The following is a 24,439-nucleotide window of genomic DNA, read 5'->3' on the forward strand; positions in this document are numbered from 1 at the left end:
GGTTGAATTGGTTTTGACAGTTAGTCAACCAAGTCAAAATCAGTTTTGAAAACCCTCAAACAAGCTGGGTGTAAAACAACTGACTAAACCGTAAAATCAACCGATTGTTTTTCACTTGGTTTAGAAAAACAATTTTCTTTTTTAAAACAAATTGATTCAGTTGTGCAAAGGATTAAGAATGGACTTTACAAAAATTCTAAACACCCTAGAACTAAGCTCCAAACAAAGCAACACATGTATCAAGCTCTCTTTACAGATTTGGTTTCATCAAAGCTTCGTTTTCTACATCTTCTTCTTCCTCTTCACTTTTATAATGCATATGGTACCTTGTAGCTCTTATAGGCTCCCACCTCCTTTCTCTATCTAGTCTCTCTTGAGTATCTACTAGTCTTTGCAATCTCTCCACTAGTTGTCACATTTTCTCTTCCACTAGTTGTCACATTTTCTCTTCCTGGTGCGCCTTTTGAGGAGATAGTGATTTTGAAGATTCTTTTGAAGAAAAATGAGCCATGATTTGCACAAATGAAAGCAAACAATTACTGAAAAAGAACAAGTTAATGCACTCACTCACGTGTATCACTCGGCTATTTAGTAAATGATGGAAAAAGGGTAGAAGCAGTTAAGAAAGGTTTTCAAAAATGCCAAAGGATCTAATTTTGGTAGTAGCACTTCAAGTGAAAGAGGTCAAAACTCTTATCACTTGCTCATACAAAGAATCCCCAACAAAACTTTAAGAGACTTTAAAGACAAGCAAAAAAAGTTGAAAGAAAGAAAACTAAATCAAAAAAGAAGTAAGATGATGACAAAACTTAAACAAGACAAGCAAGAAAAACACTTATGAAGACTCAAAGACTTACTTAAACTTCTTAACTATGAAGTTTTTTTATTTTTAGAAATATTAAAAGCAAGAAGGATAAAATTTCACAAATATGAAAACAATTTGCCAAATAAAAAGAATCTCCATTTTAGTAATTTTGAACTTGAAAAGTGAATTGCATTAACTTTGTTTTTGTCTTTGCTTTTGTTGTATGGATTCAAAATGTCCATAATTTTCGCATGCATATTTTAATTCACTTTCAATTTTCACAAATAGATTGAGATTCAATTCATATAATCACTTGAATTCTTTGTTTGGAACTAAATCAACTACCACTTAAACAAATTCTAATTGCTTTTAGCTCTTCACAATTTAAAGTTAAAATAAGTATAATGGATTTAAAGACTCCTAGAACACTAAGAACATAAGACTCAAGCAAAATAGGTAAGGTAAAAAAAATTGACACAAATAATACAAAAGAAAAATTTAAATTGCTTATTGCTTAATGAATAAAAAGCGCAATTGTAAATGACAAGGAATTTAAAAACTGAATTAAAAGGTGTTGAATTGTAAGGAATTTGAATTGCTGTAAGATAAAAACATAATTGAAATGTGTTTGAATTTTAAAGCATAAAATCAACTCAGAAAAGGTAAGCACAATTAAAACCATGTTCTGAATATCACATGATGTGAGTTGATTTTTGGATTGCACATTTTATGGGTTGCACTTTGTTTATGAGTAGAATAACCAAGTAGAATACTTGGTTATAACTCAGAAAAGATAAGCACAATTAAAACCATGCTCTGAATACTTTGCACATGATTTAATTAGAATATGATGATAAGCTCAAAGTAGATTGCCACTAGACACGAACTTAACCAAGTGAGTGTGAAGGTTCTCTTCTGGAGAGCAAAATAGAAAACACAATATAAGGTGATGATGACGAAGAGGTGCAAAATTAAGAACAAAAAAAGGAAGCAAATACAATAGATGAACTGAATTGTAAATGAAGAAAAGGAAGAACATAAAGAATGGAAGAAAAGTGGTGCTAAGAAGGAAAGAAAAAGGTGAAGAGATGAAGAAAACTTATGGAAAAATGGAGTAATGAGTCACGCCACTTGGAAGGATGAGAGCTTCCAAGATGAATGGTGAGGAACCACCATTTGAGATGCACTACTCTCAAGATAAGACCCAAGAACAATTTAGAAGACAAAGTTCACTAATCACTTATGCAGAGTTTCTCTTCTTAATTCAAATTCAAGTGTGAAAATACACGAGACAAGACATCCTTTATATAAGAGAGAGTGACTTGGTGAACAATAGTGAGAAGGATAAGGGCGTAATTTGTGAGAAACCTTCTAGAAGATAGGTCAAAGAAATCTTAAACCTAAGTGGTACATGTCATGAAAGGTGGGTTGGGCACAAACCCAATTTACTAAATACACCATACTCTAGCTTATTCTTCTATTTGTACTCCTAGAAAGAGCCAAAATTATTTATAAACTTGCCTTGTAAAAATACCAGAAGAAAGAACATCTGCTGCTCTAGTGTATGTCCAATTCTTCTTCTGCTAAGGTCCTTCTAATGTTTAATAGAGTCTTATTTTAGATGCTGAGATGACAAACCTAATTGTGAAGTGTCCGTGGGGTCCTTAGTAATCTGCTTGTCGAGTTGAGTTTTATATTGTTGAGATCTACATCGATAAAGAACCAATGTTATATATCTCCTAGAACCGGTGTTATATGCATTTTCTGCACTAATGGAAGTTGCCTCTATTAGTCAACCTTCAAAATTCAACATTAATAAATTAGAGTCCATGTTTCTATAATATGCTAAATGTGCAACATAAATCTTGGGGTCAACTTTTGTTAGAGTAAGACAAAACTCTAATTAATTCATTTGTTTTCTTTCACCTCTACAAAGAGGGTGATTACATTGTTCCCTTTAATTTGTTTCTTGACAAGATCTTTAGTACCCTTAGTACTTATGCAATCTGATCTAATATTCTGTGTTCACCTTGTAAACTCCGAGAAACAAATTGAAGAAAAGGAAAATCCATGTCACTTTTGGATAAAAAAGAAAAAGTGCAGCACAAGAGACTAACGAGAAACACTTACCAATGTACTTGAGTCTGAAGAGAACAACAACAACCCAATCAACACCTAAATTGACTGAAAACAAAATGAAGTGAATGACTTGTTCTGAATCGAGCTGAAATAAACGAAGAACATTCAGATGGTGAAGCCAAGAAAGCTTCCGATAGCGAGAAAAACAATAAAATAAATCAGAGAGACAAAATATATTTTTGATTGTGGGGTCAAAGATCTTATCAAGAGAGATGATTTTGTCCAGCACAATCTATAACCTCTTCTTTTGTGGGACCCTTAAAGATTTGCTGTCACATAGGGTCTCTATATAACAACATCACCTCCAATTCCCTCTTAAGTCCACCTTCTCCACTCTCTACCTCTCTTTTTTCTCCTTTTCCTTTCTTCATTTTTCACCCTCATTGCTAAGAACTCTTCATTAATTTGATTTTGGCTAGGTTTCAGGAACAACCCTAATAACTCAGAGGGCTAGCACATTGTCTTGTTTTTCCATAAGAACATGAAAGAGAGTGGTAGAAAACAAGGTACCATGTCGCCATGTGCGGCCTGCAAGCTTCTTCGAAGGAGGTGCACGAGGGATTGTGTGTTTGCTCCTTATTTCCCTGCTGATGAACCCCAGAAGTTTGGCAGTGTGCACAAGGTTTTCGGGGCTAGCAATGTGAACAAAATGCTACAGGTACAAATTCTTATGCACCTCTCCTTTCTCTATCATCGTATCCACGCATGAAATTTCTGTCCTTTTCATGAAAATACGCTTGTGGAATACTGTTTTTGGTCCAATTCAACTTTTTCTGTACATTGAATGTCATGCAGCATTATAGAAAAAGTTAACTTACGGTTTGGAATCATACTGGTGGCTGCATTAAGTCACTTTTATCCATAATTTCCTTTCATTCTGCATGACAGGAACATAATTGCTGTCACAATTGTTGAAAACGTGAATATATTTTATGAAACTGTTGAAAAGGTAAAAACAAACACGGATTTAAATATTTTTTACTCAAACTGTATATTTTTCAGCTTTTAAGAATTATTTACGCAAAACCACCTATATCTAATATACCAAGTAAAGGTTAATCCACAAAGCCTATATTAGAAATCAGAAAAGAACCATATTGAATCAGCATATATAGCTGTGTAGATCATTTACTCATTCTATCAGTAACAATCATACTGTGTTTTTTCTTAATTATTATTTGAAATAACATTAAAATGATAAGTTTTCACAGAACTCGGTTAAATCAATTAACATTAATTACAAAATAACTTCAACAAACAGGTCTACTTTATCTTAAAAAATATATATATTAGTTTTAGAAGTCATGAAACCGCCTCATAGAAGAGTGAGAGAACACAAACATGATAGTTAAACTCAACATGAACCAATTATTTCTAAACCTTTTAGTTATGAGGTGAACGAAAGTGATTGATTTTACGTCTAACAACTTGCCTTTATAATTTCACTTTGGAAATGAAACTAACCCTAGGGCCAGAGTAATCAAATCCTATTTTAACAGCCTTTGGAATCTAACATTAAATTACTAAAACAACGTAAATCGTTATGTTTCTAATAATTGAAGAGGTTGCCACAACTTGAAAAGATCTAGTTTATTATCATATTCATTTGTTCTTTAAATTGAAAGTAGTTGTCCAAGAAGAACAGTGAAAAATGGTTTTGTTTCTCCCATATTTACTTCCGTTATAGTGGTTAGTTACAGTTGAGGAAGGCCCTACAGTGCAGACTTTAAATAAACTGTTTGGAATTGTGATTGTTTGTTAAAGTAATAAGGTAGCAGTGTAGCAGTAACACCCACCAAAGAAAGTAATAGCCCATATGATTCCATAATTAGTCTTATGAAGAGGACAGAGGATGAGATGTATATAAATTAGCTTTACTACTTGAAGGCACACTGAGTGTGAAGAGGATAAAGTAAAAAACGATGTTGCTAATTGCATCATTACTGGTGGTTATATGCATCCCAATTTGTTCAGCATCTGTCTTTATGACCACCGCTAGGACTTGGCTTTTAGTCTTGGACTCCTTGGGCAATGATAATTCTGCAAAAAAGAAAGTTTTAGTATGCTCATCTTTTCCTTTTGTCTCTAAAATCAGGGTTACATTGAAAGAGACACATTAGAAATATGTCCAAAAGTGATGTTGATTCCCCAGATAAAGATGTTTCAACCTGTCAATAAATTAATATTTCAAATCAATTATTTTGTAAGCATGATATCTTCATGACATACCAATCAAACTCATATATATGTGCCTAATTAAAAGAATTATATTTCCCCCATATAATGTTTATTGAATGAGATAAAACACTTATAATCCATTAAGCATGATCATAAAGAATGTACCCATAAAATTGCATGATTTTAATTAAAGTCAAAATTTGTAGTTTGAGTTACCGTTTCTATACTTTTGTGCGAAATTGATTTTCGTCTTTATTCTAAATTTTAGACATTTTAAGTATAATAAAACTATTGGAATGAGTTATACTGTCATTTTTTAGGTGAAAAACATTTTATTTTAAACTAGATGTTAAAATATTTTATGTTAACACCTCGCTGACATGAATATTATAATATTATAATAAAATTTATGCTGAAAATTCGTTTGTTACATAAAAAAGACACTATTAAATACCTATTCCAATAGTTTTCTTAATAAAGTTTAATAAAATATTGGAAAAGTATAAAATTTAAACTAAAAAAAATAATTTACTTTTAACCCAATTTTTTATTCTATTACTTTTACTTCTCTAATTCTAGCATATAAACTAGGCAAGAACTAGGGAAGGAAAACAAATTTCAGGGTTGCCCTTTTGGGTGATGGTTTGTTAAGATGTATATTGTATTTCAAAGTTTATGATTCTGAAATGGTTACACAAAATATTGTCTTTATAGTCAACTGTTTAATATTTTTGTTTTCCCCTCCAAAGTAACAAAACTTGAACGTGCATCTTATCATCCCTTTTTTGACAAAGCATGTAATGAGTTTATATACAAACAACCCCTTTGGTTTACATCATATCCCTCGATCACTACAAATTCAAAAAGCTAGTCCATGCATCTTTGGTCAAAAATTCACAAGCCCCCTTCAAGATCAGTTTTATTTTTTCTCCTAGTGATCTGTTTCTGTACGTAAAGCTTTTTTCCCTTCAATTTTATAACATTAACATGCGGACACAAGTGCAACCCACATATAAAACTTTTTCTTTTTCTATTTTCTTTTGCCTCAATGCTCTAACCTCACTACGACCAATTATTACCCTAAAAGTCACTTACACGCCACATAACTATGAGATGTCATGTAATATAATATTTACTTTATAGTTTGATCATTAGCAAGTATAAATCATTTATATGTTTCTTCCTACTTAACTTCTTTCACTATTTTTGTACATGTTGTCCAATAAATAATATGTTATACATACACTACAAAAAAAAAATCATTAAATAAAAATTAATTTTTAAGATAAAAAATAATTACTTACCATATTAATAAAATTAAATATTATTTTAAAGATTAAAAAAATTATTAGTATTTAAAATAGTTTTTATTATCAATAATTTTTTTAAATTAGCATATAATTAGTTATAAAAAATTATAAATAGAGTAACTAATTACTTTTTATCTTTAAAATTAATTTTTATTTAATGATTTTTTTTGAATAAATGTTATTTTTAGTTGTTACAAATTGTATTTGTATTGTCTTTTAGTTCCTATAACTTTAACCATAATATCCTAAAAAGAATTGCAATTGTATTTATAAGGACTAAAAGTAAATTATTTGTAGGAGTATAATATAGGAAAAGTAAAGTTTGTTATGAAAACTAAATACAAAGTTAAATGTTTTGGATGATTATAGTCATCTTATGGGTGGTATTTTTAATATTTGTTTATGAAAATTGGCAGGAATTACCTGAGCACCAAAGAAGTGATGCAGTGAGTTCAATGGTATATGAAGCAAATGCAAGGGTGAGGGACCCTGTGTATGGATGTGTGGGAGCCATTTCCTCTCTGCAGCAACAAGTTGATGTGCTCCAAACCCAATTGGCGCAGGCACAAGCAGAGGTTGTTCACATGAGAATGCGGCAACTGTCACCACCACCATCAGATCAACACCACCACCAAGCCTCCCTAATGGCACCTGAGCCCTCCAATTCATCATCAGAAAACTTGTTCCAATCTAGCAGGGTATTGTCTGCACAAACCAAGTCTCTTTTTGGCATGGAGATGGTGGTTGACCAGGCTATGATGGGGCAATCCTTGTGGTCATACTAGCATGTTTCATGGCATGCATGCCTTCACTTTCTTCATTTTCCTGTCATTATTACTCTATCACGGGCTTGCTTTCTTGTCTGCCTCGTTACCACTTTTGTCTGCTTTTCTATCCCTCACTATCATATATCTTTACCCTAGTCTCTTCTCATGACTCAAAGGACATATCCATCTATCTCTCTGCATTACCAAGAGATGATGATGATGATTAGTTAGCCCTAGTGTAAATGTCTAAACTTGTAATTATGAGTAATCATATCACTGCTATTAAGTTGACTATACTTTTTTGCCTCTCTTCTTCACCATCTGTCTCTTCCTTTTCTTCCAAACATCACCATTTATGAGAGAAGGTGAGGAGAACTAAGTATGAAAACGATTGATAAAGCTTGACTGGTTTACCGGCAACTCATTAAATTTTTTCTATTAAATAAGTCTTATGGTTGTTGAGATCATCTTTTCATAAATCTTTTGATCTAATAAATATTTTTCTGGAAGATATCATCTTATGGTTGTTAATGTGGTCTACTAGTATAAGTGCAAAATAATAAAATGATTATCCCATTCGTTGATGACTTCAAAGCAACCCTGGTTATATCTCTATTTATGAGGTTAAGACGCGTTTCTTTTTGGTGTGTAGTTATTGTTCATCTTTCTTATTGCCTTTGGTTTTCTTTGGGTTGTTGTTTCTTCTTCTTGCCTCGGTCCACCTCTACCACCGTCATTATTTCTCGTTAGCTCTAAATGTTGTGAACATATCAAGAAGCGATTTTGCAGTATAAAGCAAGATTAATTGAATTAGTGAGGGGATTTGAATACAAAGTTTTATCATTCAAGTATTAAGTGGATGAGGATGCAAAATGGGATTAGTGGTCTTAAGGTTTGCTATATGTGGTGTGATGACCCGGTTGAAGTAAAAGTTAGAGTGAAAGATTTTTTTGAGAAAAGGTTTAGCAAGGAGGAAAGAAGACATGTTAAATTGGATAATGTGTGGTTTACAAGTATCATAAGAGAGGATAATGAAATGTTGGTTGGAATTATTTCTGAAGCTGAAATTAAGGAGGCGGTTTGGAATTACGACAGTTCTAAAAGTCCTGGACCAGATGGTTTTAACTTTGCCTTTATAAAATTTTGTTGGGATATTATAAAAGGAGATGTTTTGAGTGCGGTACAAAGTTTTGCAAAGGGTGGTAGTTGGAGGAAAGATACTAATGCTTCTTTTATTACTCTTGTCCCAAAGGTTGTAAATCCACAATTTTCGAATGACTTTAGACCGATTTTCTTGGTGGGATGTGTTTATAAAATTGTATCTAAAATTCTTTCTTCAAGGTTGAAAAGGGTATGGATAAAGTGATGAAAAATCATCCAACCTCGAAACATTTGACTAAGAAGATTGGAAGCAAAAAAAGGATCTTAGAAGACTCTCATATCAAGGAGAATTAATTTTTGTTTGCTTCCATTTTTTAATCTAGTTTTATAAACATTGTAGAAAGTAGTATAGGCTTTATTTTGGGCTTGTATTTCGATCATTGTCTTGGTCCATGTTTTGGACCAATTTTCATGGGCCATGTATTGGGCCAATTAAGTAGGGTGTAAATAGAAAAAAGAAAGAGTCTAGTTAGAGTTACAATTGGGCCTCCTTGGACCCAATGGAACTCTAGACCATCTAGGATGCACAAATAAATTACGAGAGTGCAAATAGAAAGCATGGAGTGGTAAGGAAGGCATGAAGATCCACATGTCATCTCCTTAATGGAGAGGATTCCCACCAATGCCAAAAACACATTTGTCTTCATGGGAATGGAGATGATTCTCTCCAATTAGAGGAGGACAATTGTCAACCTCTAAATTAAGAGGATTTGCTCCAATTAGAGAGAATCACTTCTTTTTCTATGAGTGGAGAGTTTTTAGGGCTAAAGCTTGCACCTTGGTTTCCCATAACACTATAAATACAAGTGCTAGCCCCCTAGTAAATTAGATTTGAATTGATAATGAAATGTTGCCCAAGTTGCTTTGTCTTCAAATTCTCACTCTCAAGTTTGCACTTCTATTAGTGTTTTGCTTGAATCTTCTTAGAAGTTGGTCACACCGTTTTTAAGCCTCTACTTCCCCTCTTCATTTCATCTTCTCCACACTTCCATTCAGTCATTGATGTCATTTTCAAGTCCATTCTTCCACAACATACAAAACTACAACAAAAGAAGAAGCCAAAACAAACTAGTTTTGCATCATAAAGTCATTGACCCTAGGCAATTTGCATTCTTAGAAGGAAGGGGGTGGATAGTGAGCTAGTAGCTAATGAGACCTTTGAGGAAGTAAAGAGAAAAAAGAAAGAATGTGTAGTGTTTAAGGTGGATTATGAAAAGGCTTATGACTCAGTAAGTTGGGTGTTCATTTATTACATGCTAGGAAGATTGAGATTTTGTAGAAAGTGGATTGAATGGATAAAAAATGGCTTAGAATCTTCTTCGATATCTGTGTTGGTAAATGGCAGTTCAACTATTAAGTTCAAACCAAAGAAGGGCTTAAGGCAAGGGGACCCATTAACACCATTTCACTTCCTCATTGCGGCTGAAGGGCTTGTAGGGGTTGTTAGATAGGCGAAAGAGAAGAGATTAGTAGAGAGTATCGAGGTCGAGGAAGGGTGAGTAAATGTGAGTATGCTACAATATGTAGACGAAAACCTATTTTTTTTCTAAGCCACAACTCAAAGTGTTTTGACCATAAAAGCAATTCTGAAGTGTTTTGAACTTGCCTTTGATCTTAAGGTTAACTATTCCAAGAGCAAGGTTGGTGGAGTGGGTGTGAACGTCAATCAGACGATGGTTTATGCTTCTATTCTTAACTGTAATATTATGAAGGCACCTTTTAATTATTTGGGGGTGACTGTAGGAGGGAATCATAAGAGGTGTGTTTTTTGGGAAGGGGTGCTCAATAAGTTACGGAGTAGGTTGAGCTCTTGGAAAGGGAAATTCCTCTCTTTGGCTAGCAGAATATGTCTTATCAAATCTGTGCTTAATTCTTCATACATCTCCTTCTTTTGTATGCTAGCTATTGTGGTGAAGGAAGTGAAAAAGATACAAAAGAGTTTTTTGTGGAATTGGGGCTCAGAGAATAGAAAATTGTCTAGGTGGCGTGGGACAAGGTTTGTGAGTCGAAAGATAAAAGTGACTTAGGGTTTATTGATGTAAGAAAGTTTAACTTGACTCTTTTGGGAAAATGGATTTGGAGACTTAAGTCTGAAAAGAAAAGTTTATGGAAGGATATCCTAGATTCTAAGTATGATGTCAGTAGTAGTCTTGATGGAGTAAAGTTTAAGTGTTCTTTCGTTAATTTTTTGAATGAGAGAAGACTGGATGCTACTGAAATTAGGGACCACCTTCTGTGTAATGACTTTTTTCAAAATTATACAACTTGGACATGGCATGATAAATTATTATATTTTTAAAGTATTTTCCAATGTCAATAGTTTGTTGATTCCATTATGGTTGATCGAATTTTAGAGTACTTTCCAAACTTAATGAGTACTTTGCAAAAGAGACTTTAGCGTGAGGTGCAATAAAGAAAGCAACTTCAATATATTTTTTCTAAAAGGAAGCAGGGTAAACATTTATCGTGTTAATTTTCATAATGTTTTTGTGCTTAATTTTTGTACCTCAATCAAATACTTCACAATGAATGTATTGGTCAAAGGCATGCAAAACTATTATAAAGTTTATAAAAATGAGAATTTCATAACCTGCCATGTTATTTCTTGACTATTACTCCTAATTTGAATCACTAGACATACAATGGATGAATAATGCAACTTGTACGCTTACTTACTTTAAATATAGGTTCCACTATTTCAACTTCTACTAAACTTTTGCTCCCATGTACTTTTTCGCTGTCACCTTACTCTAATGAGAAGAGATTGTTAGAATTATAGGGTAAAACAAGAAGGGGGGGGGGGGGGGTGAACTTCTTTTGAAAGATTTTCGCAAGTATTGAAGGTAGAGTGAAAAGGTAAGAAGAATTAATCAATAGAATATGTGTCCAGCCAAATATAAAATTGTTTTTAAGCTTGATGCAGAAAATCAACCTGTTGTTTTTACGAAACAATCGGTTGTTTTTATCAGCAGTTTATAAAAACAAAGTTAAAGCAGTTTAAAGAGTGTAAGGACAGAGAGATTGACACATAATGTTTATACTGGTTCACTCAACACCTGAGCTACATCCAGTCCTCAGAACCAATAAGAATACACTATGTAATCAACCCTAGATTACAAGATACACACACCAAGAGTGATGATCTTGAACCCCTCAAGAACACACACCACTCCTTGGCAAAAATCACACCAAGAATGTTGATCTTGATCTCCTCAAGAACACACAACACTTCTTGGCAACACCAGTACAAAAATATAATTATCAAGAAAGAAGGGAATAGAATACACCTGGATAAATCACAAGATCAAAGTTCAGAATACAAGATCCAATCCTCTTCCACACCTAAGATGATCCAAAAACTCTTTGAAAACTTGAAAACTCTTTTTGATTGATCTCTCTCACTTAGTTTTTGCATAGAAGCGTAAAACCACCTTTTTATCTTTCAATCAAATGGTTAAAACAGTTACAACAAAAAACCAAAAGCTGTTGGAATCATTTAAAATAGAAAAACCACTTAACAAAATTTTGTTAAGGTTTTCAGAAAAATAGTCGGTTGATTTATCGAAATAAACGTCTGATTTTTGTTTGACAGCAAAGGCAAAGGAAAAACTTTTCCAAGTCATTTTAAAATCCATTAAGTGTCAAACAATCTGTTGATTTGAAATTTAAACCTGTTGAAATTTGTTCGACAGCAAAGGCAAAGGCAAAGCTTTTCCAAATCATTTTAGAATCCACTAAGTGTCAAACAACTTGTTGATTCGAAATTTCAACCTGTTGAAATTTGTTTGACAGCAAAGGCAAAGACAAAGCTTTTCCAAATTATTTTAAAATTTACTAAGTGTCAAACAACCTGTTGATTCGAAATTTCAACCTATTGAAATTTCACTTCCTTTTAGAAAACACATATTTTCAAAATGTTAAAAATTTAAATGAACTTGGATTATCTTAAGGAGTGAATTAACAAGTTTCAAAGAACTAGACAACACACATACCCACAACATCAAGGTCTTCAAGCTTTCCACTTGGATTTGGAGTCATCAAAGCATTTTGTTCAACAAAGATGTGAGTTTGTCAATGTGTAGTAATATTACCCTAAAGGGAAGCACAAGGTACACATAAGAGTCAAGGTTAAGGGATTAATGTCCATGGGAGTAAATTCACAACTTAAACAACCAAAAACTTATTTTTCTCACAATTATTTAATTGCACCTAACGTAACTTATTTGTAATTAATTTTTAGTGTTCATTTCAATCAAGGATATTGTGGATATTATGTAATGAAACACATGCACACAATCATATATGCAAAATTAGTGACTCGTGAAGAGAGATAAAAAAAATTCACTCAAACATTTTGATTATTTAAATGTGAATTTTACTTTTTATTTATTAATTCAATTTTTTGTAAATACCCCATGATTCATGCCCATTGAAGGATAAATATTTGTGGTGGGATTTAATTTGTTTAACTGTTTCTAAGTTATTAAATTTTTAAGTTTATTAAATATATAACTGAATGTTATATTTTAGTTTTTTTTATAATTTTTATTGGATAATACCATTTAATTATCAATAAATTGGTTTGTCTCCAAATTGTACATTGTGATATGCAATTAATGATATTATTATGAATGGAGGAAACTATCAAAACATTTTTTTTAAACAATAACTTTATGAGACAATTATTACAATAATCATCATAAAAGTTTGGCTAACTATGATGCTTGTGGGACTAGCTGTCATTGTAACGCATACTTTCTATGTCGGTTCCAGAAAAACTCTTCATAAAAAGTGATATCAGGATTACAGGTGCATAAGATATTATGACAGTTATTGATAGTTATGAATAATTGTCATAATAAGTTAGACTTTCTATGATGGTTTTCATTAGAATAGTCATAAAAAATGGTGTACAAAAATGAAATTTAACATTGATTTTGTCAATTTTATGATGGTGTGTATACATCCAACATAGTAAGTTGGACCTACTATGACGAGTTTTTAACTGTCATAGAAAGTGTAAACTTTCTATATTGCCTATTAATGAGTACATTTCTATTCACTCTTAGAGCATCTAGCATTAGCTTCTTAGACTATAATTAAGAGTAAAATCAACTACTTTACACGAGATTTGCATAACTAGATGAAATTGTACCATAATTAGAATCATTGCATAAATATTTTGTTTGGATGAATATTGCTTTTGTCTTGATCTTAACCATCCACACAGACTCTGGACCTTATTAATGATAATGCAAATGAAGAATTACAGTGTGTTGAAGTTTGGAAAGTCTCACTGAAGAAGGACTAAACACTTCCATCTCTCACACCCATTAGATGGTCTCCCTAAATTGTTTAAAGTTGGAAAAGTTGCTTTGAAGAGAAAGATTCAAATTCAGTTATCCTTTGCAAAGATGTTAAAGATTTCTAATGAAAAACTATGTCATTTTTGAAGATTGGAAAGTTTAATTATGGAAGGACTAGATGCTCCTTATATTTCTCCATTGCTCTTCCATTTTGTCCATCTTTTCTTTCTTGGGCTTCCATTTCCAGGGCTTCTCCACTACTACAAGGGTGTTTCCGCCCTAATACTCTTTGCCTTGCATTGTCCCTCCCGCGTTGTCGTTACCCACCACCACCAGGTTAGTAAAGTTTTTATTTTATATTGTTATATATTTATTTTAATTTTTTTCCGCTAATTATTTTTCATAAGTATGTCAATTTATGTTTTTTTTTGTAGTTCTTATTAACTTAAATTGAATTTGATGTAAAGTTATTATTTTTAATGAGGTTATTATATTTTAAATTATAAGTATTATTTATTTTAGTTTAAATTTTTAAATTGGAAATTTTAGGTTATAATTATTAATTAGTTATATTTGTAAAGTTAGATTTGTAAATTATAATTGAATAATTTATATTGGATTTGATATATTTTAATGAATTGTGTGATACATGTAGGTATTGGGTCTGGGGGTGTTCGACCCCGAAAAAGATTATTCTATTTTGAAAAGTTCATGTTTTAAGCATTATGCTACCCAAATTTTGTTAGATTTAAGTTCAATGAGAGATCATTAGTATTTGTCTACTACTCCTCCAAAATTGATGAGTATGAAAGAGGAGTAGAAGAATTTATACTATTAAAGGAATAGAAAGAATAGGGTAAATCCCTTGTGTATATTGAACACATAGGGTTATGTTTATATAGGAAAAGAAACATATGGGTTAAGCCCATTACATAAATATGAAATATCTAACAATATCTATAATATCTCATAATATCAAATAATATCTAATTATATATAATAATATCTAATAATATATAACACTCCCCCTCAAGTTGGTGCATATAGATCATATGTACCCAGCTTGTTACAAATGTAATCAATCCTAGGTCCTCGTAAGGCTTTAGTAAAAATATTTGTTAATTGATTATTTGAATTAACAAACTCAGTCTTGATATCTCCTTATATAGTTTTTTCTCTAATGAAATGACAATCAATCTCAATATGTTTGGTCCTTTCATGAAAAACTGGATTTGAGCTAATATGAAGAGCACCTGATTATCACATATAAGTGTCATTTGAGTGACCTCTCCAAATTGCAATTCCTTAAGTAACTATTTAAGCCAAATAAGCTCACAAGTAGCCGAGGCCATAACTCTATATTCTACTTCTGCACTAGATCTTGCCACAACACTTTGTTTCTTGCTATTCCAAGAGATCAAGTTATCACCAATGCAAACACAATAACTAGAAGTTGATCTTCTATCAGATGAAGATTCTGCCCAATCAACATCTGAATAAAAAATGACTTTAGTATGGTTATTATGACCATATAACAAACCTTTTCCAGGAGAGCCTTTAATGTACTTCACTATACGAATGACTGCATTCCAATGATCTTCACATGGAGAATTAAGAAATTGACTCACCAAACTGACTACAAAGGAAATATCAGGACGAGTAACAGTGAGATAGTTCAATTTTCCAACTAATCTCCTATATTTCTCAGGATCTGAAAAAGGCCCCCCCTGATTGGGTAGAAGCTTGACATTGGGATCCATGGGAGTATCAACATATTTCGAATTCATCAACCCAATTTCCTCCAAAATATCCAATGCATATTTTCTTTCAGAGATAACAATACCAGTATTGGATTGTGCTACCTCAATCCCCAAGAAATATCTGAGTTTGCCAAGATCTTTGGTCTGAAAGTGTTGGCAAAGGTGTTGTTTTACTTGTGAGATGCCATGGTGATCACTGTCTGTAAGAACAATGTCATCAACATATACTACAAGATAGATACACCCAGCACTCGAGTGACGATAAAAAATTGAATGATCTGCTTCACTGCGAATCATAACAAATTGTTGAACAACATTGCTAAATTTTCCAAACCAAGCCCAAGGAGACTGCTTGAGGCCATATAAGGATTTGCGAAGACGACATACCAATCCAGAAGACTCCCCTTGAGCAACAAAACCGTGAGGTTGCTCCATATAAATTTCTTCCTACAAATCCCCATGAAGAAAAACATTTTTGACATCCAGTTCATAAAGAGGCCATTGTTGAAGAGCAGCCATAGCTATGAATATGTGAACAAATTTCATCTTTGCCACTGGAGAAAAAGTATCACCATAGTCTAAACCAAAAATTTGGGTATAACCCTTAGCCATAAGATGAGCTTTGAGACAATCAATAGTACCATCAGGACCAACTTTGATAACAAAAATCTAGTTGCAACCAACAACAGATTTCCTAGATGGTAAAGGAATAAGTTCTTAAGTTCCATTATTCTGAAGCGCATTCATTTCATCAAGCATGGCCTGACGCCAACCAGGATGAGCTAAGACATCACCTACAGATTTTGAAATGGATACAAAAGAAATAGACGAAAGGCAGGTATAAAAAGGTTGATATAGTCTATGGTAACTCAAAGCAGTATAATGTGGATAGGGATTACGGGTAGAACGTATACCTTTACGGATAGCAATAGGAAGATCAGGTTCAACTATCGGAGGTTCAACTGTAGGAGCCAGATGGGGATGAGGTGTTGGCATCAGAATAGAGTCTGTTGATGGACGATGAGACGTTTGACAACGACTATACACCTGAAGAGTTGGTGGTGGTGGTGAATCGTTAGGTGCACTATGTTGGGTTTAATAGTGCCAAAGTTCAAGAGGGGGATGAATTGACCTTTTAAAACTTTCTCACAAAAACAGTGTTTAACCCAGTTTTACAGAAAATAAATTGATTTATGTGAAAATGAACAGATTTATTTCAGCACTGTTTTTGTTTGAAACGCTTTTAATACAGCAAGGTTAATCACAAGATTATGCAGATAGATTTTCCAGATGCACACACATAGATATCAGATTGAGATGTAGGCTCTTCTTCCCTTGTTCCTTTCAATTTTCTTGCTGGCAGATTTGTCCCTTGTTTGATTGTCTGGACAATCTGTTTTGATATGCCCTATTTTGCCACATCCAAAGAAAGTATATTTAGAGGAATTTGAATCATTGGGTTTAGGATACCTTCTTTTCTGCTGGTTCCTATTTTTGCTTTTCTTCCTCAGGAATTTGCTGAATCTTTTTGTAAGAAGGCTGATTGTATCATCATCTTCAGCATCTTCTTTTTCTTCCTTGATCTCATTCAGTTCAGTTGCTTTCAGTGCAAGACCTTTGGGTTTTCTCTCTGTTGTTTCCTGCTCTTTAAGTCTTTTAAGCTCTAGCTCATGTTCCAACAGCTTTCCAAACAGTGCAGCAGTTCCCAACTTTGACAGATCATGGCTTTCAGAGATAGCTGTCACCTTTGGTTGCCAGCTTCTGTCGAGGCACTTCAATATCTTTATGTTGAGTTCCTCTCTGTCAAATTCTTTTCCCAAGCCAATGAGGTGATTCACAATATGGGTGAATCTTTTCTGCACATCAGCAATGCTCTCCTCGGGTTGCATTCTGAACAGTTCATATTCTTGGATGAGCGCATGTTTCCTTGACCTTTTCACATCTTCATTGCCCTCATGAGTCACTTCTAAGACTTCCCACATCTCCTTAGCTGACTTACATTGAGATATCCTGAAGAACTCATCCATTGTCAATGCAGAGGTTATGATGTTCTTGGCCACAAGATCATGTTGAGTCTTCCTCCTTTCGGTCTCATTCCATTCTGATCTTGGCTTTACCTTTTCTTCATCCTTGACAACCTGCATTGGCACATAAGGTCCATTGACCACAGCTTCCCAAATTAATGCATCAATGGATTCCATGAAAATTCTCATTCTAACTTTCCAAAATGCATAATTCATTCCATTAAACATAGGTGGTCTATTAACAGCAAAACCCTCAGCAAAAGGCACATTAAACTCAGACATTATTACAAACAAACTTGATTAAAATACAAGTCCTAGCTCTTGATACTAATTGTTGGGTTTAATAGTGCCAAAGTTCAAGAGGGGGGGTGAATTGACCTTTTAAAACTTTCTCACAAAAAACAGTGTTTAACCCAGTTTTACAGAAAATAAATTGATTTATGTGAAAATGAACAGATTTATTTCAGCACTGTTTTTGTTTGAAACGCTTTTAATATAGCAAGGTTAATCACAAGATTATGCAGATAGATTTTCCAGATGCACACACATAGATATCAGATTGAAAAACAGTGAAACACAAAACAGCAAACTTCAATTTCAAGCAAGTGATTAAGGTTCAATTGATAACATGCTAATTAATTGAGTGACCTTTACAAACAACCTGTTCCAGTGGCTTTTAACAAACTATGAGTGTTCTTCTTGATGTCAAGCAATTTTCCAGAAATTAAGAACAATGAATCACATAACAGCAAGCTTCAACTTTAAGCAATTGTTTAAGGTTCAATTAATAGCTTTGACAGTTTCTTGAGCAACCTATCACAGTCAATCTGTTCCAATGGCTTTTAGCAGATTATATTTGTTCTTATCAGATTCAAACAACTTTTTCAGAAATTAAGAACAGTATGCACAGTGCCCAGAAAGAACAGATTTATTTTCAATTGAACAGATTTATTTCTTTGTTGTTTTACCAATTATGCAGAAACGAAATTGCAGAGAGTGAGAGAGAATGAACACAAGCAGTTATACTGGTTCACTCAACTGAGCTACATCCAGTCTTCACCAACACCAGGTGGAAATCACTAAAACACAGTACAACCAAGTACAATTCCCACTGTTCTTGAAACTTACAAGAACTTAGGTACTCTTGCTGAAAAAAACCTATTTCAGCTCACACACACACTCCAAGAAAACCTATCAAGAAGAGTGTTCAACCAAACTATTACAAGAAATAAGAAGTGAAACAACTACACCTGATTGAGGATACAAAGATCTGCCTTAAACCAGTAGGCAAGATTGCTAGAACAGTAGCAGCACCTCACACCAAGCTTTTGGAACCAAACCAAGAACAAACACTTTGTGATTTTTGAAATCTTTGAAGAACAAATGCTAATCCTTTGTAAACACTTAATTCTCTGCTGTCAAAACTTGTTTTTGCAAATGTATGAATGAATATTAAACTCAGAAACAAGTTTGCATTTTATAGAAAACCAACTTATAACAGATTTTTGAAAAACAGTTAAAGCTGTTATAAAATGAACAGATTGAAAATAAAATGAACAGATTTATTTTCAAAATCAGTTAGAGAATTTGTTAAGTGAGGAGACTTAGTCAACCATTCTGGTGCTGAGATAAAACTGAAAAACGTTTAAGCTTGACATGGCACCAGAGACAAAAAGAATCTATTCATTTACAGATGAACAGATTTATTTTTCAAAACGAAAACAGAGAAAGTTTAACTATTTAAAATTCAGTCGTTTTGAAAGATAGAAGACTTAGTCAAAATACATGATGCACAAAATCTAATTTTTACAAGACTTAGCCAAGGCATCAGTGTAAAAATGAATCTGTTTATTTAGAAAAGAACAGATTTATTTTTATGCAGTAAAACGTGTTTTTTGTAAAACATGTGAAAAACAGTTTAAGAAAACTTATGCTTGTTCTTATCACATGGTTAGTGGCTTTGAGGTGAGTTACTCAGCAAAAAGCCCACTCTTAGACAACCTCTAAGCACTACCTAAGACATACTTAAAGCAAAGCAAAATACAAATGAAATGTACATATAAGTCTTCATCAAACACAATCTTGAAGGGGCAACAACCATCTTCAACACACTAGGCACAACAAGAGGAATATTAACTTGATTAGATGAAGAAATTGAAGGAGAAGGACAAGACTTAAAGTAAAGGGAAGATTCACTAAAGGTGACCTCTGCTGAAATAAAATAACAGTTTAAAGAAGGTGAGAAACATTTATATCCTTTTTGTGATCTAGTGAACCCTAAAAAGACACATTTGTGTGACTTAGGAGATAATTTATCAAGACCAGGACTAAAATTATGAACAAAACATGTGGACCTAAAAACTTTGGGAGGTAAAGAATGGAGAGGGTCATGTGAAAATAATATAGAATGAGGAATTTTGTTATCTAAAACTGAAGATGACATGCGATTAATGAGATAACATGCATTAAGAATAGCATCACCCCAAAAACGCTGAGGAACATCACCATGGATTAAAATAGTACGAGTTGTTTCAACAAGATGTCTATTCTTACACTCATCTACCCCATTTTATTGAGGTGTATAAGCACATGAAGTTTGATGAAGAATACCATGAGAAGCCATAAATTTTTTAAAAGAATGAGAAAGATACTCATGTCCATTATTACTGTGCAAAATTCGGATGGAAATTCGAAATTGATTTTTAATTTCATTGTAAAATATTTGAAATATAGAAAACAACTCAAAACGGTTTTTCATTAAAAAAACCCAAGTACATCTGGAATAATCATCAATAAAAGTAACAAAATACTGAAATCCTAAATTAGACCTAATACGACTTGGTCCCCAAATGTCATAGTGAACTAAGGCAAAAGGAGATGAAGTACGTTGTGAGACACTATTAGGAAAAGAACTACAAATGTGCTTCCCTAATTGACACAACTCACACGATAAAGTAGACACATTAGACAAACTTGGAACAAGCTGCTGCATCTTGGCAAGACTAGGATGACCCAACCGAGCATGAATGAGAGATGAAGAATCCATAATCGCGCCAACATGTGCAAAGATTTGTAGTTGATAAAGTCCGTGAGACTCACATCCAGTGCCAATCATCCGTCCCGAACTCTGGTCCTGTAAAGTAACAGAATCTTTGTTAAAAGAAATAACACAATCAAGGGAACGAGTGAGACGATTAATAGATTATAAGTTAAATGGAGACCCAGGGACAAAAATAACATTATCAATAGATAAAGAAGAAATAACATTATTAATAGTACCAACAAGATGTGATGGTACCTTATATCATTAGCCATGGTAACTGAAGGTAAATAACCCGTAGTAGATAGGGAAGAGAAAAAAATTTATTACCAGTAATGTGATTTGTGGCACCTGAATCCCAAGGGCCAAGGGAAGTGGAGTGAGTAAGGCCAAAAAAGGATGTACCTGAATGTGCAACAGAAGCCGTGGAACTAGGATTCTGACGATCCTCATACAATTTAAGAAATTCATTGAAAATAGCAGGCTACCCTGGGGTATCAATTGAAGTATCATCCATAGTAGAAGGTTGAACATGGGTAGTTTGAGCAACCGCAACAGATTTAGGAGGACGACCATATAACGCATAACATCTATCAATTTTGTGGCCAAGTTTGCCACAATGGTCACACTTGTGACGCCCTTTGCCCGGCTTGTGAGGGCTAGTACGATCATTATGTTGAGAGACTAAAGTAGAAGAGTCATCAACATGAGACGTTATATCAGTGGTGTGTTTACCTGGCACATGCAAAAGGGTAGAACAAGTGGAGGTAAAATTGGGCACGATAGAAGATCCCAAAATTTGATCACGAACGTGAGAATAATCATCAGGGATGCCATGTAAACCTAATAACATGAAGAACTTGGATCTTTGTTCTAGTTCTTGAGAAGGAGTGGGGGCAGGAGGTAATAACTCATTAAAATCATGAAGAAGAGCATGAAGTTTACCCAGATATTTCCTCATTGTACCATCAAGACGTTTGGGAGCAACAATTGTGAGAAGATTTTGACACACCATAAAGACGTTGAGTATCATTGGTGTATAATAATTTTGCTTGTTTCCAAACTTCTGAACATGTCTCATAAGTACGAAAAATTTGTTTTAAATATGAGTGAATGGTAGATTTGATAAAAATGCATAATTGAGCATCAATTTTCAACCAATGGGAAACCTCATTTTCAGCAACAGTAGGATGAGTAAGATGATCAACATAACCTTGACTCTGAAGCCATAATTTAATATATGATGCCCAAGTGTCATAACTGTCTCCATCCAATTTGTCAATGGAAAGATGAACATTGACGTAATTAGTATAAATAGATGGATTCGGCATAATAATTGTGGAAGAAGACACAGTGGTAGCGGCAGCAGAAGAAGCGATAGTGGCAGCGGAAGCGAAAGAAGGCATAAAAGATAAGAAAAAATCCAATCACCGATTAATTGGTGGCAACAACAAATATGAAGGCTCTAGCAGCGATTCCGGCAGCGTCTCCAGCGGAGGATCCGACGAGATTCTGGCGACGACTTCGACGAGATTCTGGCGACGTCTCCGGCGACAGTTTCGACGAGGCAATGGCAGTTCTAGCGAGGCAGTGGGGCGGTGGCTGGAAAATTCCAGTGAATAGTGGGTTCACCAATAAAAATTGAACCCTAAACCCTAAACTCTAACCTTATGATCTAGATACCATATTAAAGTAACAAAAAGAATAGGGTAAATCCCTTGTGTATATAGAACACATAAGGTTATGTTTATATAGGAAAAGAAACATATGGGCTAAACCCATTACATGAATATGAAATATCTAACAATATCTATAATATCTCATAATATCAAATAATATCTAATAATATCTAACATATACAATTTGAACAACGTAATGCCAAAAGTAGGTGATGAAGTAAAGTTTAGGTATTTGTGCATTAATTGTTTAAACGAGAGAAAATTGGATATTTAACAAAATCAGGGAGCACCTTCTATGTAATGGGTTTCTACGATCTTATACAACTTAGACATGGCATGATGAATTATTACATTTACCAAGTGTGTTTGTATCCCAATAATATGTTCAATCCACCATGGATGATGATCTATTGGAGGACATGATTCGCGATGTTAGAGCTTAGTCTTTTGCAGAAGCACATGGATACGAATGTCAACCAATGCATAGATTTCATTGTATCCTAGATCAACTAACTTCGCACGGTTGTTGGTGATGTTAAGATTCATGAATTTGAAGGCAATAAATATGAACAGATAAAAGTTTTACAAAATTGCTTTTGTTGTTGAAGGAAATGCTTCCAGGGGGAAATACTTTACCTAATTGTAATTATGAGGCCGAAAATATTCTTTGTCCGATGGGTATGGGGTATAAAAAGATATATGTATGTCTTAATGATTGCATATTATACAGGAAGGAATATAAATTGTTGAAATTTTTTGCAATGTGTGCGTTATCACGTTACAAGTTGAAAGAAAAAGACGAATATAATATTTAAGAGATTGCAAAACATAGACCCCCAATGAAGGTTGTGTGGTATCTTCCGATTATTCCAAAGATTAAGCGTTTGTTTGAAAATCCAAATGATGCTAAAAATATCATATGGCATGTACATGAAAGTAAATGTGATGGCATGTACCACCATCTAGCTAATATTATTCAATGGAAGAAATTTGATGACGAGTTTCCCGAGTTTGGTAAAGAAATATCTGACTTGGTTTACTAATTGTTTTCATGGATGATGCAAGGGTCACTAGGAGTTACTTGTGCTATCCGTAAATGATAACAGTGATGTGTGGTTATGCTCATTGCACAAGAAGTCACCCACATATCTCAAACAAATAGTGGACGAGTAATTAGATTATTAACTTACCTTTGTATAATACTTAAATGTCTCCTAACAAATATTTTTTATTGATTTGCTCATACCATGGATATAACATACTGAGAGGTTGACATAGTTCAAAGTTTCATAAGCTTACATAGTTGATCCTAAAGGTTTTTAATTTTCGTTTATAATTTTTTGTCTTCATCTTTTCTTATTTGTCAAAAATATCAATATTAATTTTTAATTAATATTAAATTGTAGTGTAATAAACAATCGAGAAGGTATAAGTGTGGCTACTATGTTATGCAATGGATGACTATTATTATAACACTTGACATTAACAAAGGTTGGGAGCATGTAATGATATTTAAATTATTATTTATAATAAACTATGTGTACTTTAAACGCTAATTTTAACTTATTATATATTGTAGTATTTTATGGATGTTGAACCACTAAATTCAGTCTCATTGGACCATGTGAGAAATGCTTGGACCACATATTCATTAGGTTCTATAACACTCTAGGATACACGATGAATAATATAGATTTAGTTTATATCTTCTTAACTATTATGTTATATTACATGTTTCTAATGCATAAGAAATTAGCCAAATAGATAGGAGTATATAGGAATATATATATATATATATATATATTTATTTATTTGTGAATGTAAATGATTTATTAATATACATATACATATATATATATATAAATGATTGGTTGAGTAAATGTGAAATTGGTTGTCTAGCTAGGCTTTTAAAATGAATAGGTTAACTATGAGGAGGAAACACATTAAATAAACTGAATTAAAAAAATCATTATAGACAATGGTTACAACCAAAATCGTAGTCTACGAGACATTATAGGCGGCGATTATGGACATTATATCGTTTGTATGGTTCGCTAGCGCAAATCAGAATTTTGAGTCCTATAGCCGGTGAATCATCCCCCAAACCACAGGGGTCAAAACTCTTCCTTCGTTCTATGATTTGTTGAGTCTTCCCATTCCTTTTCATTCTTCTCTCGCAAAGCATCTGATCCATAATCATGTAGGGAAATTTATCCCTGGTCCAAATGAAGTAACTCGTAGTGGGACACTCCACACCCGAGCTAGAGTAG

At 33.4% G+C, this 24,439-nt stretch overlaps 1 protein-coding gene and 1 pseudogene across 1 annotated transcript; one reads left to right on the forward strand and one right to left on the reverse strand.

Annotated features, from left to right (window-relative positions):
* Positions 1 to 3,280: 3,280 nt before the first annotated feature.
* On the forward strand, positions 3,281 to 7,495 carry LOC137834983 (LOB domain-containing protein 4). The gene is made up of 2 exons (XM_068643264.2): positions 3,281 to 3,602; positions 6,849 to 7,495. The coding sequence occupies exons 1-2, from the start codon at positions 3,426 to 3,428 to the stop codon at positions 7,215 to 7,217; spliced, it is 546 nt and encodes a 181-aa protein (XP_068499365.1). The 5' UTR covers positions 3,281 to 3,425; the 3' UTR covers positions 7,218 to 7,495.
* Positions 7,496 to 20,545: 13,050 nt separating this feature from the next.
* Positions 20,546 to 21,451, reverse strand: LOC137836173 (uncharacterized; annotated as a pseudogene).
* Positions 21,452 to 24,439: the final 2,988 nt, after the last annotated feature.

Source organism: Phaseolus vulgaris, chromosome 5, assembly GCF_051622355.1.
Source record: "Phaseolus vulgaris cultivar YP4 chromosome 5, ASM5162235v1, whole genome shotgun sequence".
NCBI classification, from domain to species: domain Eukaryota; kingdom Viridiplantae; phylum Streptophyta; class Magnoliopsida; order Fabales; family Fabaceae; genus Phaseolus; species Phaseolus vulgaris.